This window comes from Colius striatus, chromosome 14 (genome assembly GCF_028858725.1).
Source record: "Colius striatus isolate bColStr4 chromosome 14, bColStr4.1.hap1, whole genome shotgun sequence".
In the NCBI taxonomy this organism is placed as follows: domain Eukaryota; kingdom Metazoa; phylum Chordata; class Aves; order Coliiformes; family Coliidae; genus Colius; species Colius striatus.
The window spans coordinates 1,319,155-1,338,281 of NC_084772.1; the positions used below are offsets into that span (position 1 = coordinate 1,319,155).

At 42.4% G+C, this 19,127-nt stretch overlaps 1 protein-coding gene across 8 annotated transcripts in view; it reads right to left on the reverse strand.

Moving 5' to 3' along the window:
* PHAF1 (phagosome assembly factor 1) overlaps positions 1-19,127 on the reverse strand; it is a 42,813-nt gene that overhangs the window by 12,309 nt on the left and 11,377 nt on the right. For 7 of the 8 annotated variants that reach the window (XR_009819734.1, XR_009819735.1, XR_009819733.1 and 4 more), the window contains exons 4-13: positions 16,896-16,939; positions 16,521-16,600; positions 12,110-12,204; positions 9,298-9,395; positions 7,562-7,674; positions 4,989-5,122; positions 4,305-4,388; positions 3,520-3,602; positions 2,711-2,754; positions 364-407 (exon numbers count right to left, since the gene is read on the reverse strand). Coding sequence is in view for 2 of the 8 variants with exons in the window: in XM_062007454.1 (XP_061863438.1) it covers positions 364-407; positions 2,711-2,754; positions 3,520-3,602; positions 4,305-4,388; positions 4,989-5,122; positions 7,562-7,674; positions 9,298-9,395; positions 12,110-12,204; positions 16,521-16,600; positions 16,896-16,939 (819 nt within the window). In the remaining 6 variants the exon portion in view is untranslated. The remainder of the gene's footprint in view (positions 1-363; positions 408-2,710; positions 2,755-3,519; positions 3,603-4,304; positions 4,389-4,988; positions 5,123-7,561; positions 7,675-9,297; positions 9,396-12,109; positions 12,205-16,520; positions 16,601-16,895; positions 16,940-19,127) is intronic. The other variant, XM_062007455.1, reaches the window with a different exon arrangement.

Here is a 19,127-nt window from a genome sequence, read left to right on the forward strand (position 1 = left end):
AACCTCTTGTCTTGACACTATATGTCTTCAAGAGCTCCATTAAGCAGGACAGTTTTAGAAATCTCTCTCCCAGTTAACATTCAGCCCCCACTGGTGTCACTTCTTTCACTCTTCCATTTCCACCTGCAGCTATCTTCAAATGCAATGGCAGGCAATAAGGCCCTAGGCCACTTCAGGTGAAGGACACTGATGTAAATGCCTTCAGTCCTGAACACAACCAAAAGTTAATATCACAAACATACATTAACTTTTGGCCTTCAACTTTTCAATTTTACACCAACATGATACAACAGTTCTTATTTCTTCAGCAGAAATCACTTAGATTGCCTGGGGATGAAAGCAGCCAGTTCTGCAGAGACTCACCTTGCTGTACGTTGTACACGTTTCTGTCTGTGAATCTGCACTGTCTGTGAAGGAGAATCATAAAAAAAGTCTTTGTAGTTTATGCTTGATCAGCCTCCTACATAATCCTTTAGTTGGGGAGTTAGTTCAGACAGCAGAGATGTACATGCATGAGGTCACTTTGTGTTAAAGTCACCAGCATTTACGAGCAACCACAGTTGCCAACAACATTTACTAAATGCCAGTGAGAGAGATCAAATAAACCTGTCTACTTACAACAAGTTCCAAGTGCTAACACCAGATATGTTTAAACTGTAACCTGACATAGAAGAAAGTGTAAAATTCTACATCTACCTGCATTGAGTTAAGGTGCCTGGCACAGCCAGTGAGATGTCACAACGTGCCACTCAAGTCCAAACAGAGTCATGGAATCTCAAGGGCTGCAAGAGATCTCCAAAGCTCATCCAGTGCAACCCCCTGCCAGAGCAGCACCACCTAGAGCAGGGCACACAGGGACTCAGCCAGCTGGTTTTGAATGTCTCCAGAGAAGGAGACTCCACAGCCCATCTGGGCAGCCCCTGCCAGTGCTCCCTCACCCCAACAGGGAAGAAGTTTTTCCCTGTGTTTCTTTGGAACCTCTTCTGTTCCAGCTTGTCCCTGTTGCCCCTTGTCCTATCAGTGACCATCACTGAGCACAGCCTGGCTCCAGCCTCCTGGCATACATCCCTTATGGATTTGTAAACATTAACGAGGTCATCCCTCAGTCTCCTCTTTTCCAAGCTACAGAGCTCCAGCTCCCTCAGCCTTTCATCACAAGGGAGATGCTCCACTCCATCACCTGTGGCCCTGCACTGAGCTCTCTCCAGCAGCTCCCTGTCCTTCTGAGGGGCCCAGAAAGGAAGCTGGCTAGAACGACAGCTTATTGGAAAAAATCAAAAAGGTGCAGGTGAGGACAGCACTGCATTTATGGTCACAGTCTTTAAAAGAAATGGTGGTTTGCTGGTGGCTTCAAGTACCATTTCATACACTCATTTGGGGACTTCTGAATACTAAAGCACCTCCCTGAAGCAGTGGGAATGGACCTAGACACTAGCTGAAACCCAGACAAGTCAAACAGGGCAAATGGTATTTGACTGAAAGCTCCTCCTGCTAAATAAACATGCTCATTTATGTTGAAAGAGTTCAGTGTCTGTGCAACTTGAACTCTGTAAACTTATTGTCTGAAGTTCAACTACAGAGGGAGTTAATAAAGCTGCCTCAGGCACTGCTGCAAGGTAGAAGATGTGCTCTTCATAAACTTTACAATGCTTCTTTACAACTTGTCCTGAACATAAGCTAGAGACCAGAAAGATGAGTTAAGAAAAAACCCAGACACATTCACAAGTTCACTTGAGGTGAACAAAAATAATCAGGAATGAATGTCCTTGAAATACAGCACAATAACCTACGGGAAAACAACGGGAAAAGTGGCAACTTCCCTGCTCATTCTCCGGGCTGAAGTACAAGTGAACTTTCATATGAGCTTGTACACGTAGACAGTGTTTTCCAAAGCTTTTATTCCTGAAGATGCTCACACTGCTGTGACAGCCACAGGAGAATTGCACTTTACACAGAGAAGTGCTTTCAGTGAAAACCAGTGAAACCATTTCTGGCCAAAACCTGTCCCACATCCAGCACTCCCTGGAAGATCCAAATATCCACATGCCCAGTCCACCTGCTCATTCCTACAGTGAACAAGTGTGCCTCAGCCACTATGATCTTCAACCACACAAGGTTCCCCATGCTTTGTTGGGATAACTTACATGTACAGAGCTGGGCACACCTTAGTACCTTGCAGACTCAGCACTACTGATTCTATATTTGTTATTTTTATAATCAAGTAGAGATTTTCAGATCTACTTTGCTTTATAGCACATAGAGCCAACATATTACAGATGTTCATTCTCAGCTACACCACTTAATATTAAGTCTCTTGAGTAAGCCTTTAATGCTCAGCTCGCTCTTGAAAAAGTTTAACAGTGGATTGGACAGATCAGCTCAGACTAACACTGTCTTAAAGATTCTGAGCCTTCAGGTACAAGGTAATTGTTTTCAGCAGAGTGGTAGCTAAGTATATTTAATTAATATTTAATATTTAATTCATAATGATCCAAGTAATTAAGCAAAGCAGCCTAAGTACTAACTTGTCCTCAAGTATCTTTTTCACTTAATGGAAATCTAACCCAAACATTTCCCCTCTTTCTCAACAGCTTTCTCTGTTAGCATCTGATAAAGCAGGATGCATGAGTAATGACACCAGATTGCACCTCTTCTTGCTGCATTTTGAGGTACATGCTCCCCAAAGCAGGGCAGCAGATGAGCTACTCACCTCGCTTAATGACTAGTGGAATCTTGAATTCACAGCGATGGTAACTAGAAAGGGCAAATTGTAAAGCTATTAGAAAACAGAAAAGCCAATGTAAACTGCTCAGCACAAAATCAGGGCTCTTAATAACCTGTTTAAGAAAAACTCACACAAATGATAAAGTGAAAATGAAAGTCTCAAACAGAATAGATTAATGAAAGGTTCTCCTTTCTATTTTCTCCAGCAGAAAAAGGCAGCAGCCCTGGAATGGCCTCACACAGTTTTCTAGAGAACACAGAAGATCCTTCAGCACAAATTACTCTGCTCTTGGACTGAGTGGACAGAGAAATACTCAGCTTAGAAACAGTACTATAGATTTCTGTGTCACTGCCTGCTTTAATCAGACATCCAGACACTCTAACTCATGATCCTCTAACTTACAAACTATTCCAAGTATGTTCAGAAGCATGAGGAGATTATTTTTTTTCAATCACTAGCTGAAATAACATCAGGAAAAGCCAGCAGCCTGGCCTGTCAGTACAGGGGCACTCCTAGCAACACACAGCTTGCCTCCAGCCAGAGAGTTTGCACCCATCAGACCAAGAACTGCCTCATCTCATTTACTGCTTCAAGACAGACTTGACAACACAAAGGCATTTAAAAGTAGAGAGAAAATGATTTTTCTCAGGTGCTAATAATGATGGCAGAAACCTGCAAGGGTTGGTTACACCAAAGGCACCTGGGAAAAAACACTGGAACCCTGTAAAGGGAACCTAACATTCCCTTGTCAGATGTTTTAAATACTCTTAAAGGGAACAAGTCTTTACACTCACATGTTGAAGTTGTAATGGCCAGGATAATTTGTATGCAGGACAAATTTCTTCACCTTGTGAGTGTTTGCATCAAAGAGAATATCCTGTTGAAGACAAAACAGGCAGACATGAGGCAAATTGGATAAAGGAAGGAGGCTTTCCCCAAGCTGACTCAAGACTAGATGCAATAGTGCCCATATGTAGTGATATGTGTCTTAACTCCTTGGAATGGAAATAGGAAAAGTAGTCTTTGAAAACAAGACTAGTTGTAAATTCAAATAATTACCTATTTTCTCCAGCATTTAATCATAACTGCACTTCTGTTTGCTAATGTTGGCACGTTTTCCAACAAGATCTTGTTTGTCCTGCAGATTATTTGCAGTACCATAGACTAAAGCAAAACAGCTCTAAGGAGGGATGTGAAGGTTCTACTACATCCCAAAGCTCAGTGAACTTTCACCACTGGGCTTATGGCACATCTGTTCCAGGTCTGTGAGACTGGAGTGTGGATTTCACAGACAAGAACTGGTGTATCTGTGCAACAGGCACAGCAGAGAGAAAGAAAAGCTAAGAGAATGCAGAAGGGCAAAGAGAGCTCCATCCATCCAGTGGTGGAGAGAAAACATTACTGTCTGAATTTGCAAGTGCTAAAGTCAGTGTTGATTTTTTATATCCAGACATTCCTAAGGTAACAATTAAAAGCTCTGTATTCTCTCATTTCCCACTGCCTTCACCCTTCTGAAAGGATTGCTGTGTGATCAAAGCAAAACTTGAGATGAAGTTGTTTACAGAAGCTTCCCACTCACCACTCCGAGCGTGAAATAGTTGAAGAAGTAGTCATTGCACTTTGATGGGACCTGCTTATGGGGCGAGGGGGAATGGATTTTCATCTGCAAGAAACACATTTTTCAGATGTGTTTAATAACACTGGCAAAGATGAATGTCATTGACAACATCACTGCTTTTAAACACGTCACCATCACCTCATTTGTTGTTCAAATACACAAGATACTGTGCCTGCAGAGCACAGACCAGCTGCTTGCAGTGGCACAAACACACATCAGCTTTTTACTTTCTTGGTTATCTGAAATAAAAAGGTTTGCTCATGCATTGCCATGTAAAAACATAAAGGGAAGGATCAAAGTCTAGGCTGAAGCTATTTTAGATGAAATATCATTGAAGAAATAGGCAGTACACACCTGCTAAGGCTCATTTGGATTCAAAAGTGCTCCTGTTCTTAGCAGTTCTTCAAACAGTTACAAAATATGTCTTTTTTTTACTATGTAAACAGATTTGCATCAGTTGAGCTTAAAAAAAGCTTTTTAAACCCAAATGACATAATGGTTCATTGTGGTCTGTCACGTGTCAAGCAAAGCACTCCATTTGTGCTACCACGCCTGCTTAACTTCACTGGCCTTGCAAAATGCAGGCCCTGTGATTAAACTGAGACAGCACTGAACAAAGTCTCACAGCTGAATGAATCCCCTCACCTTATCTTCAGACTTGTAGAAGACTTTGTGTGGAGACCCCAAGGTGCTCAGCACATCCTGGCACGAATCACCGAAGTACACACAGCGCTCAAGTACCCGCATCTTGGCATCGGCTAAAACACCCGGGCCACAACCTGCGGAGTGGAGAACAACTCACAAGCCATCCTTCCTTATCTGAGAACTCACCAGCATATCAACACTGAAAGCTTAGAATTCCTCTGTTCATCAGCAAACCAAACAGCTGCACTCTTTAGACAGTGCCATACTAAATTTAACCACATACTTTGCAGCAGCTTTAACACTTCTTACGAATGCAACATGTGCTGACTGCTGCACGGATTCCCAGCTCCCCTTCCAACTTCAGCACTGCTCTCCTCACTACTCACAGGAACATGAGTTGTTTCCTGAGCCCATCTCACTGTGATCAATTGGTTATATTAGCAGTAAGTACCAGGAATTGTTTCCAATCTCAAAGTACTGTACTTTAGCAGGCAGAGATGTACCTCCAGCTGCAGAAGCCCCAGTTCTTTACTTAAGGTTGCCAGAGCTTATTTAAATCAATAGCAAACGAAGTTAAAACCAGACCTTATTGAATAGCCATTACACAGATGAATTGCTGACATACATTATCAGCTGTTAAGAAATGGAAAGATCTTCCAGTTTGTGACCCCATTTGCTTTCAGGAATGCACCACCTCACATTTACCAGAATGCCTGTACACAGATGCAGCAGTTACTGCAAAACACAGGACGTGCTCTAAATCCACCCCTAGCTTTTCCCACTGGGCATTATTTATCTAGCTAGTTACTCAATAAAATAAACTGGAAAAATCTGAGTGAGTTATCCTTAAGCAAGAGTTACTTCAAATTATTATCTTGTTGAGAAACTTATGCTAAACAGGTGTGGAATATGTTCTGCAAAAGGAGTTTCTGCAAACTTTAGGCAAGGCAAGAGCAGCCTGTGTCCAGTTTGCCTCTCTGCAAGTTTCAGTCTGAACATTCTTGACAGGTTTTAATAGTTATTTGACTCATTGACAACATTTCCTTTAGGCTGCAGACAGACATTTTTAACTAAACTTGACACTCTACCTTGGAAGTGTCCAATTTCTCAAAATCCTTTCTATTATTATGATGTTTTAGCTAACTCCTTCCCTAGTACACGAAGACATATGTTCCCTGTCCTAGGCAGTTCTCCATTATCTTCCTCTGTAAAGAGAGAAGCAAAATAACTTTAAGACATCTGACTCCACTTTTATTCATAATTTTTTATTCTTTATCTTAAATTTTCCCCTGTTTAGCTTTTGCATACTGTGAATGAACTCCAAGTGCTTTCTCAGCATACACACAGGTAGTAACCAGAACAAGCCAAAAGCCAAATCTGCCAATGAAAACTCTTTAAAAACATCTCTGTATTTTTTCTTAAAAACATTGTCAAGTTTCAAGTTCTGCTGACCACAGTCATTTACTTTCCCTCATTTCTAAGCACCCCCCCATCTCTGAAAGCATCCACAAGGAGATTCACAGAATCTCAAGGGCTGGAAGGAACCTCGAAAGCTCATCCAGTGCCATCCCCCTGCCAGGGCAGCAGCACCTAGAGCAGGGCACACAGGGACTCATCCAGCTGGGTCGGAATGTCTCCAGAGAAGGACACCCCACAGCCCATCTGGGCAGCCCCTGCCAGGGCTCCCTCACCTCAGCAGGGAACAAATCCTTCCTTGTGTTTCTTTGGAACCTTTTCTGTTCCAGCTTGTGCCTGTTGCCCCTTAATCCTGTCACTGGCCATCACTGAGCACAGCCTGGCTCCAGCCTCCTCACACCCACCCTTTATGCACTTGTAAACATTAACGAGGTCACCCCTCAGTCTCTTCTCCAAGCTACAGAGCCCCAGCTCCCTCAGCCTTTCATCAGAAGGGAGATGCCCCACTCTCTTCATCACCTTTGTGGCCCTGTGCTGAACTCTCTCCAGCAGCTCCCTGTCCTTCTGGAACTGAGGGGCCCAGAACTGGACACAATATTCCAGATGCAGTCTCACAAAGTTACTCATCAGCCTCTGTTACTTTCACTGCTGTCTCTCACAGTAAATAAAACAGGGCAGAATCTGAAGTGCAGTCTAAGGCTGCAGTACTGATGTAATCTCTTGCTGACACTTTTAAGAGCCTTCCAGAATTAATCACAACAATATCAAGATCTTTCAGCTCCCTGGCACCTCAGAAAATGCACATGTACATAAAGTCCCTTTACTTCTCATGGGGTTTTTTAAGTGATGTACTTGCATCTGGTTTATTATACACATACACCTGGGGACAAATTCCATTTCTGCAAACAGACTCTAGGACTTAGAACTACCAAGGTCCTCTGTGATTTCTCCAGGGCCAGGGAAATGCAGCAGCAGATTAAACCTTCACAGGGGTTTTTTGGGGGGTGTTTTGTTTCCAATAGTTCAAAATAAGGTATATAGGACACTTTGAAATCACCCATAAAAGCATCACAAATATCCTATGCTTAATTTATACAGATATACCCCTCTTTTCCTGAGGAAAACAACCAATTCAGTGTTCTGAGTGTCACTAATACCTGCAGTGAGTAGGCGAAGCCGTAAACCTGAGGGTCCAGTTCCATCTCTCAGAACGTCAACGTTCTCAGCATACACATTGCCAAGGAAACAGCTGAGAGGCATCAAGGGAGCCCTGAAACCAATCATACAAAAATCTGCATGGGATTCACCTCATCTTCAAATTTTCCATTAACAAGCTGGTATCAGTGCACAGGAACAGGGCATTTCAAGTTGGATAAAGTTGCACTCAGAATGAAGATTAAAACACAAGAATCAGAAAGGCTGAGGAGAAAGGAAGAGGAACAAGGCAGCACTCAAATGCAGGAGCTTTACTCTTAATGAAACAAACAGCACACTTCAAAGCCTCCAGGAATTACAGAAACTGTATATGGTCTTTGGATACTTCCTATGAGGATGTGTCATCTCAGACTTCTCTGGGGGGAAAACAGAAGTCGTGCAGTTCTTAAAGACACCTATTGCTTGAACCAGGCCAAATGCAGTCAAAAAGCCTCTCTCTGATGCTCTCACCACTCTTGGGAAGGTACTCTGTGCTCCAGCACATGCAACCACAGCGTGTGCAGGTACAGCACCCAGAATTGTGCTGCTTTACTGGGACAGTTCTCTAATTGAATTCAATTACAATAATATTTGAGGAAATAACAACAGCCTCAAGTAAGGCATTTTCAATGGACAGGCTGCTTTTTTGTGTATTAGTTTGTAAATGCTCTGTAAAATTCACTGTTCTATGTATGTGATTCTCTCCTCTGAGGGAATGACCTGAGCTAAAAGCCAGGCTTGGAGCACTCACACACAGCAGAGCCCCATGTGACAATTAGTGCTCCCACTATAGCCCACTGTGTCACAGATGAGCACTGACAACAACATTTTTCTGAAGTGCTCTTATTTCTAATTAGGAGACAATATCAGCATAAACAAGGTTCCCTCCCTTCTGAGCAGTAATCCAAGGATGTCCTGGCATTAGAAACACAACTGTCTCTGCAAAAACTACCACCTCATCAGTTTGGGTATTTATTAACTGAAAGGAGAAATGTACAGAAGTCCTTTCAATCCTTCCTCACCTAGGGAACCCCAGGAACAATGCTGTTAGAAAGATAAAACATCAGATGTTGTACAATACATTATTGCTTAAAAGAAGACAGAATACACCACCACACTGCCCATAATAAAACACAACTACTCAATGAGTGTGAAGGCATGAGGACTAGTTTCCTCAGCATAGTAAGCTCAGTTGAGTATCTTAATGCATATTAGGACTGAAAATACCTATTTTTATTATCTTTGTATAGTGTGAGAGTTTCAGACCCTTGGTAGGGGGGCTCTGCCATGAAATACACAGTACCAACCCAACCAAATTACAGACTGCCTGCACCAAGTTTGGTTTGTCTAGGGAGAGGTCATTAGCATGCCAACAACATCTAGAGTAAGAACAGCCTAACTGCATCTCTTACCAGACTTGCTCCATTTCCTCCTTTACTTAATTAAGCCATTTTCAAGGCAATTGAATTAGCCTACTGCAGCTGAGGCAAGCTGATTTTACAGCAACATTTGATTATAGGTCTGAGGACAATGCCTAGGGAAATATGGAAGAGGCTGGTATCTAAAGGCATTCTGGGCATAAAAGACACAAGCTGAACTAAAAAGTAACAATGGTATTTAGCATTAACAAAAGCCCAAATAAAGGAGGAAGAAAAAGTATCTTCTAGATGATGAGAAGAGCAGGAGCAGCTGTACATACTTGGTATCCTGCAGACTGTTTCCACTGTAGATGTACATCCGCTTCACAGTCGCGCCGTGGGGAATCTGCAGAGAGGCCAGACCATGGGCAAAGTTCGGCTGCGGATACACAAAACCATCCTTGTTACACGACACAACAGGCACTTCAGGCCAATGTTATAAGTTCCAGCAGAAATAAAGGACTTGCTGAGCAACTCAGGTAAGTCTCTAGCCAAAGGGAAGCAGGAAAAAGAGCCACGACCCCCCCCTTCCAGACAGCGTTTCTTTACACTACACCACTCCCCGGTTCCCGAGCTGGGCTGAGATGCTCACTACGTTTATCTACCAAAAGGTGGCACTGGTCTGACAGTTAGCTATGGTGAGTACCCAGGAGTCAAGTTGCCTTTCCTTGATCACTGCCAACTAGCAATATTAAAAGTACTTGAACTCATATGCTGTATTTAAGGTCTAAGAAACCATCTACGTTAAAGGCAGAACTTCTTTCTCCTCTCCCACTGCATTATTTTCAGCCTATTGTGTTTTCTTGTTTGCAAAATGCCTTTATCTGATGAACAGAGACAGACTTTTTGCTCTCCTTATCAGCACACTCTCACTTGTTTTGAGAAGGATTTTGAGTGTTCTCAAATAGCAAGTGTGCTAAGGAGGTCTGAGGCCTCCTCTGGTGCAGTAAGAATGTATTTCTTTCAGTTCTGAAGATGACAGGACTTTCTTCAAGACCATCAACATACTTTGCTGGCAATGGACAGAAAAGAAACTTAACTTTGTCACAAGCAGTGAAAAGAGACAAGATGCAGAACATGCAAACTATTGTCCTGGTCTACTTGAGCAGGAGATGACATGAGGTAAACAAAGAGTTATCCTTAGAAAAAAAATAAACCAGCCAGCCCAGAGCAAAGGCTTTCACTGCTGTGGGTATTCAGAAGGGAACCTCCACTACTTCACAACTCTAGAGATGCTCTGCTTTCAGTCTTATTTCTGGATATGTTCAGAACATGACCACCTCAAAATACAGCTTTCTCAGGTAGTCAGACTTTAGGTTACTTTTTGACATACTCATGCCTTAGCAACAAGGACATCTTCTCTAGAGCCAGGGAAGTGCCTGGGCCACATACCCCTCATTTCTTAACAGGAACCTGTGAGTAGTCTTCAACATTCTCCTCACCTGCAGCTCATTACCAGCTATACAGAAAAGCCCAAAGTTTTCTTCAGTTTGTTTTCATTTCCACAAGCAGAGATGACACTGCCAACCAGTTCAGCAGTCCTGTGTGGGCCTCTCTGAACTTCAAAGATTTTTGACATCTCTCAGTCGTTCCTAATGTTCCTCCTTGAAAGGCTCCACAAACAGCCATCTTCCCTGCAGACTGTTCCATACTACTCTGCTTTCTAGACTATCCCAGTTCTATTTATAATCCTGGCGAGAATTTCACTTTTCACCCCATGGAAACATTTTTCTAACCTCACTTAAACAACTGGATGAAAGGCTTGGAGAACACAGGATTAGCTGGAAGTGGAAGAATGGTATCATCCCCAAGAACCCCTCATCCCCTCTGTCCCTCTCAAAGCACATTTGCAACAAGCATTCTGAAAGCATCCCTTATTATTTCCATGGTTAACTGAACCATGTACCAAAACAAGACGTACAGATGAAATGGCTAAAAACAACCCCAGCAGGTTTATTTCAACATCTTTGACTTTTAGGCAGTCCTCCAAGAAGCAGGGAGTTGGACTCAACAATCTTTATGGGCCCCTTACCACTTGAGATACTCCACAATCACTTCAGATCTCTGGTATAACAACTGACTTTCTTAGCAGCCCTGTCATTTCATTCATAAATGCCCTGGGAAGTCTTGCAGGAAAAGCAACCACTCTTTGCTGGAACATTCTTTCTGTTTGCTTATTTCATTTCTATTTACCTTCCAATATTACTGAAACCCAACTGACCTTCACTACTGCTAAACAGTAACTTCCCCTGGTCACCCCCTGTTCTCTCACCTGTCAAAAGACAACTGCTACATAACTACTAACTAAAGCATGAAACTGTGACATAAAAATGTGTCATCACGGTGGTTGATTTCTCGCTTGCCCTTTTGGCTTTAGAAAGCCAAACTCCTTTTTAATTTAACACCACAGAGCATGCATTTCTTTGAACTGATAAGCCTAAATAATACAGCTGAGAACACTTCTGTGCTCACACAAAAATTATACACACATCTTTGTTAGTACAGGTAAAAAAAATCACAGAAGATCTGATCTTGTTTCCACTACAGACAGCGATTTGCAAAGGCTTCGGAGAACACAGTAACACGTTCAATTATTCAGTAAACTCATCCAAACATTTGGTGAGGATGCAAACAGGCCTTACAAACGAAAGCTCATTCTTTTGGATCTCTAAAAGCACTTGTACTGAAGGACACTTAAGATGAAAGTGTATTTTAGGAACTCTATTGTTGTTTAGTTGCATAATGACTTCAATGAGATTCAAAAATATCCAATAAAAGAACTGTCTTCCAGTAGATTGCTGAATGTTCATGCATTTGCATAGACAGCACTCATTTTTAGAGGACTCCTTTCAACAACAGAACTGCCAGTCCTGGTCTGTGATGCAAGGAAAACCTCTAAGCAAATGCTTTTTGCTAAAAAGAGGACCATTTGTTTACTTGGAGATGATTACACGAGTAAGAGCACAAATGAGTTAAGGTTCCTTCCAAATTACTGGCTTCTTTAGCTTGCAGGTGAAACATGCTGTAGGTGTTATTTTGCAAGTACCCAAGAGGCAAAAAAAGACTATCCATTGACTGAGAATGATTGCTGACCTCGTACTTCGGCGTTTCAGTCCAGGAGTCCAACTGAAAAGAAAACGACAGTCCTCTGAAATTGAGGTGAAAGAGCTGCTCAGCTGAATTATACACTAAAAGGGAAAAAAAAGGAAAAACAGAGTTACTGAAACAAACTAAGAACTCTCCAGTTCAGATCTAATGGCATTTTCATCGCCTCAATGAATTGACTACACCTCAAGATGTGAGAGGAACACAATTACACAGGACAGTAATAGTTTTGCTTTTAATTTGTTGCAGTAGAAACACAGCAATAAGAAAACCCTTGGAGTCATTAGAGCTGCCTGTGCAAGCCTGGAGGCACCAACCCATCCCTAACGACACAATTATACAATGACACAATCAGTCACACCTTAACATCCCTGAAATAAACAGCCACCACTCATACAGAACAATTCTGTGCATTCTTATGTGCAACACTTGTAAATATTAACCAGAAAGCGCTCTGGACAGACGTGCCCTGAACACTGATGAATTTCCAGTCTCACACCATTGGGAAGCACGTTCTGACAGGGAGCTCACGGGTACTTCCCTGCCACTTCCACTCCTCATCCCAAAGCAGCTTCCTCTTGCAGTCCCCAGTTCAGCTCCCTGCACATCCCAGGGCACAAGAAGGAAACCCTTCACCCACAGGTGCCAGGCCATTTGCAATGATCATTAAAAATAGTAGCAAGAGAGACACCAGCCCATCCTTCAGTGTTTACCAAGAGCAGCAATACATTAGAAGACACACAGACTTCCAGCTGTCATCACGTCACAAGACATCCAGATTTACTGCAACAAATTGCACATCATCAGCTATCAATGGTACTAAAAGTCACTCCCATGCTTACTCTAACAAGACACGCTGTTTTGTGAGACTGTGGAAAGCTTACAAACAACCCAGGAGCCTGGGAGCTTGTGAACAGTGTGGGGATTGCCACTACCAAACTTCAACCTGTGCCCAGAAGTGGCTGGAGGGAACACAGTGTTCCTGTAACACACAGAAGCTGGTTCATTTCCAAAACAGGCTGAAAACAGCAAAGGTAAAAAACAATAAAGAAACACTCTGACAAGAGAAGCTGCTTTCTTCCACTTTACCAGAGGAAACTGGAGCAGAGTTGTTTTTCCTTTACATTTTTGTACTTGGCATAGTAGCTTACTGGTTAGAGAGAAAACACACATACATTTCGTTGGGTTTCCCCCCCCTTTCAAATGTTCAACTTGAGAGACATGTCATAAGATAGCTGGACAATGCCAGACCACCAAAGACAGAAAAATAAGAGTTAAGCAATAAGCATTAAGCTTTCAAACGTCAGCATTTGCCTTTTCTGCAGAACACACTGGTTTTCCTTTGAGTGACAAGCAGGGAAAAGCATGTGGGGAGAGGGAAATGTTTTGATCTGCAGGAAAGTTACACAAATCTCTCTCGTGATAAATTATGATGCATCTTTTCCAAAGCCCACAGCCAGCTGGAGAAGTGTTTTTCCCCCAGCCATGCCAAGAGTGCTCTCTGAATATATGCATCACATCAGTTCCCATCCGTGGCAGTGTCTGTTGTTGTATAGGCTTAAAGGGCAAGGAGTGTTTTTATCCTTGTGAAGATCTCTCCTGTCTCCCTCCAGACCATGTGACTGAATAGAGGAAGTCTCTTTTTATTATTTAAAAGTTTATTTACTACAGAGGTAGGCTGCAGAGTCATTCCATTCAAAACTGCTGACAGAAGCAGCTTTGCTGCTGCACGCTGGGCGAGGGAAAGGGAGTGTGTTTGCCTTCCAGGAAAGCAGCACAGTGTGACCAGCTGGGAAACATTTCTGTAGAGCAGGACAGGACTAAGCCACTGATGCCAGCAGAAAGGACAGAATCCTGGTAAAGGCAGATCCAAATATCTCTCACTGGTATCAAGCACAAGACTTTTCTGGCACCCCAGGTCAGTCTGGGCCACCTCTGACATCTGAGGGTTACAGGGCTAGAAGACAGGACCCCTACTGCTGCAAAACCACTGTGGCAGGAGGGAGGATGTTTAGCTTCTTCAGTTCAATCCCACAACTCTTATCCATGCTGAACAACACTTCTGCAAACAGCCACATTGTTAGGACTCAGAACAGAATGTGATTTCAACAGAACCACTGGCAAGAGCAAGCGCTTCCCAGCAGGAGGTCAGGTCAGAGAATCTGGGAAATATGGCATAAAGTCTTGGCTTTGACAAAGCTACCAACCTCCAAAGTGGTCATGTTTCAGTCAGCCCCGTGACAAACTTACTGAAACTGGGTGCAATTTTCCTCAAGACTGTTTTTTTTAAAAGCCACTGATTTGGCAAAACCAGAACTGCTCACTGAAGGTCCATCTCAACACAACACCGCTGCTAACCTCTGAAACTACCACTGCAACCTACCACTGGCAAGTTCTGCTGCAATCACCTTGGTTTTAAGTGAAAGACAACGTTTTGTTTGAAATTCTCGTGGAGTTTAACAACAAAGTACTTCTAAACTTAAAGAGCTTGCACAGGGGCTTTGGAGGAGCATTGGTACAGAAGGGAGGGTGATGTCATACTTTCACTCATGAAAACTGGCATTTGGTACTTTGGTCACACTAAGAAAGTGGTTTCCATTCCCACACCTTTCTCTCTCCCCATGCCAGCTCATATCTTTGTGGGACATAAAATACTGCCATCATCCTTCCCACAGGCTGTAAAACCATTCTGGTTTTCTGCCTTTTCTGTTTCAGACAGCACAAAGGAAAACAAAAGCCATCCAAACCTTACATTGCATGATACAGTTCAGACTGTTTACAGCAGGCAGCTCAATACAGAGCACTTCTGCTAAGTAGGCTGTTACTGGAAGGCACTGAATAAGCAAAGGCACTAGTGAAGTGGTAATAGAGACCAACATTTGAATAAATACATTTTTGTATGTGAGACACTGGATGAAAGGATGTTGTGAAAAACTGTCATCAGATGAAGCAAGTACACGATTGCTTCATCGAATACGACAGACACACGGGGTCTGGCAGATTCAGCTGCAGGACACGTGGTGCCAAACTCTCTTTGTGCATGCTTACATACATTTTAATGCAGTAACAGAGCATGTTGTCCTTATTGGAAGCAATGCTTACAGCTAGGAAGGTATTTTTATGGGTTTATAATATCACAGCTTTGCAAGCACTTCACCTCTAAATATCTGCAAATAAACCATCACCACGGAACAAGTAAAAATGATAACCTGCCAAGGACATGGAATCACTTTCACCCTTTTGAAACTGCACATAGTCTCTTGTAAATACCATTTCCATAATAGATGTAACTATAGACCTCAAGAGTTTCTGCCTAAGAGGAAGCATTAAGATCACAACTGATATGAAGTTTAAAAGGGCCAGTTCTGCTCCTCAAATATTATGATCAGCAACCATCCAAGCTTCATTTCTCTCAATCTGATATTCATCTACTACAGTAGGCTTTTATGCAATGATTTCACTTTAGCCACATGACCCTCCACAGTTAATAAATCATATTCTGTAATGTGCAGGAGCTCTCTTCTGCAGAGATCAAGAACAAAGGCTGGGTATGCAATTGCCATCCATCACAAAGAATGCTGGCCCGTTTGGGATCAGCCTGACTACTGCAAATGGACTGGGTTAAGCTAAAAATAGAAAGTGATGCTCTAAAAAAGGTATCTTGCCTATACAGAGTTAATCTTCTTTCTTATATTTATCACCTAACAAACCCCTGAAATACTCTCCTTTTTCATACGTAAACAAGGAGCTTAAAGATTGTCTCTGTCCTCCTTCAGAGGTGGTGAACAGCCAAGTAACTGTGCAAGAGTCAGAGTGGATTCAGCCAGGTTAAACAAACTTGTCCTGGTTCTGGTCATGCTGCACGTAGGCTGGTTTCATACCTCCCCCAGTGCTCCCAGTAACAGGAAGGAGGTGCAGAGAAATGCAAACCAGTTATACACAGGATCAGGCTTGATCCTGCCCCATTAGATGTAGAGCTACATTCTCAGAGCACAGAGCCCGAGCATACAGTCCACGTAGAGATAAGCTGAAATGTCTGTATGTTCATGGTATACTTAATACCCAGGGACACTTGAGAGCCAACCATACAAAAGAACATGTACAAACAACAGCATCAACAACAAAGATCACCAGTTCCTGATACTGCAGTCTGAAACAGGGCACAAATGACATGTGAACACACCACTCTGAGAATGACTTTCTGCCTCACTGTTTCACCTGAGGAAAGTCACAACTGAAAGTATGTTTTACATGACATCCCAGCTATAAGAATACAACCACTTTGGAACACAACTTCAGATCATTTGACAAGACATTTCTCTAGGCAGACATAGAGGGAAGACTGCCTAGAAGGCAGCCTGCCAATCCGTACTTGCTTCTCAGAAATACTTCAGCTTACCTCCTGGATGTGTTGCTCCAAATGACTGATCAATTTGTTCTATGGTTGGAGCAATTGCCTGAGAGTTAAAATGGACACCACTGAAAAAAGAAAACAAAATGGATCTGTCTTAAGAATTACTGAACACATGCAGCAGATACTCATTATGGCAATATCACATTTAAATTGGAAGAAAGTCTCCAAGGCTGAGAGAAAGAGTAAATCGGTAATTTAGCCAAGTGCTACGTCCAAGAAAGGACAATGATCTACATTCTACTTTACAGTTACTTTGTTTTTAGAACAAGAATGACTGAAAAAAGAATTCAGAACTAAAAAGATGAGAGAATTCGGTCCCTGTGATCAGGCAGTAGTCATGGGAGGCCTTAAACCACTTACCAATATTTTAACTTCACCTTAGTCAAGTCATAAACTTCAATCACCTGAAATACAGGAAACAGAAATGTTACTATACTCCAAACATTTGCCAGTCCATAGAGGCACATTCTTGTCAAAAGGCAACACTAGCTGGTGCTGCTTAGCAGATCTCTGCTAGGACAGATCACACTGATGAGACCACACTCCAAAAAGCGCCTCAGGGACTGCCCGTGGGAAACAAGAACAGAAGAACAAGCGCTCAGTTGTTAGGTACAGATCCCATAAATCAGTACTGATCTGCAGAAAGTCACCTTTCCACTGACACACCAGCATCTTCACTTCTGCAAAGACTACTCTTCAGCTTACCCCAAGGAATATCCATGCAGGGGAGGAAGTCCAAGCACTGACTGCACTGTTCTACCTTTCCAACTCCTCCTGAAGTCACAGGTGTACACACCTAGCCCAAGTATCAAGGTTCCATTTCAATACCACATAAAAAGACATCCAGCAATCTCTCCAAGTATTAGAGAAGATAATCAGAAGAGCTGCCCAAAAAGAATCAGAACAATCCATAATATCTAGCTGTGATACTTACTAAGTACTTTAGACTTTGTGAGCTATTCCAAAGAGCTCTCCTCTATGCAGGTTTGGATATAGATCAGGTTTGGATCTCTGTTCTGAACATGTTACTGCAAAGATGCATCTGAGATTGATTTCACATGATTTTTATGTGGCTGCATCATGGTTTTGTGTGACTTTGTTCAATATTGGATCTTTAGGCTAGACTAGGCTTTAAGCAGATCATTTTTGGAGAACAACCACAGTCAAACAAAAGCTACTTCCACCTAACACGTGTTCCTGGGAAAACAGGTAGAGTACATGGTAACTGTTGTGAAGAAGAGGTGGAGTGCTTTTCATTGCTTTGTATAATCCTCCAACAAATCACTGCAAGAGTTAGAAAGGACTCACTCTTCAGCTAGAGAATAAAGCAGAATTCCCCAGGAAGCTTGCTACCAAACATGGCTTTAAAGCCTTAAAATATCACCAGCTAAGGGAGTCTTGGTTTAGGGAGACACCCACCAAAATACACCTAAAATACAACAACTTGGAATGCTTAAAAAACCAAAACCAATGATTATTACAAAAACAATCAACATCTAGGGGCTGTGGACTCATAAAAAGTTGTAAAGGTTCTCTGAAGCAATTTGCTCTGGAAGCCCACACATCTCAGGATATTTCCAGCACAAAGCAAGCAACAAACAATCGTTCTGGCAGAGCCAACACAAAGAGCAAACAGTTGTTCCTTCTTAATAAATACACTTATTATGCTTCTTGGGAAAACCTGGTTATTCAGTATTTTAATTCACATGCAGTTTGACATGTCCATGTTTACTGCACAGATTGTTAAAAACAAAGGATCTTTTATGAGAAGGTTAGAAACTAGTTCACATTTTATTAAGGATCTTTTCCTTCCCAAAAAATGTTTCTGAAAAGAGGAGATCACCCTACACACAGATCTAGCTCAACAGCAACTACCTGAGAGCATTGGGCACTCTCCTGAAACATACTGTGGTGGTAGAAGACAAAAGGATGAGATGAACAAGGGGGAGTGCATGAGGATAACACATTGCACAAAGGAAGTCCCCCTGCGAGAGAAACACCCCAACAGCAGCCAACAGGCACCAACTGGCCATCAGCTGCCTGCCCACGATTCAGACACATCTATTCATGTCAACATTTCTTCTTTTTACTAACAGCAGCAGAAGAAACAAGCACAAGTCAGCAAAAACTTAAAGGTACACAAAAGATCTCCTAAAACCCATGAAAGACACACACATTGCAGCAACACTGCAACAGGCCATAGCACTAGAAAAGGATTTAAACTCCAGAAGCTACACTGGCAAAAGGATTACCAGGATTCTTCCTATGTGCAGAGAAACAAACACTGAGAAGATCAAGGACTATTCAGTGACTGGTTTACTACACAGCCAGAAGGCAGCTGGTTTAAGTGATTGAAACCTGATGTTCTGTCACACTCACTGTGTTGATAATTACTGAGTAAGAGCCATCAAAGCGTTCAGGGATCTACCAGCCAGCAACAACAGCTCAATGCTGCAAAACCTAACTCTTTCTCTACCGCAGATGGACTGTGTGTGAGACACTTTGTTGCTAACATTCACAGCCATGTTCTCAGAACCTGGTCCTGTATCTACACTGTCACATTAGCAACATCCTCTGCAGCGCTTTGGCTAC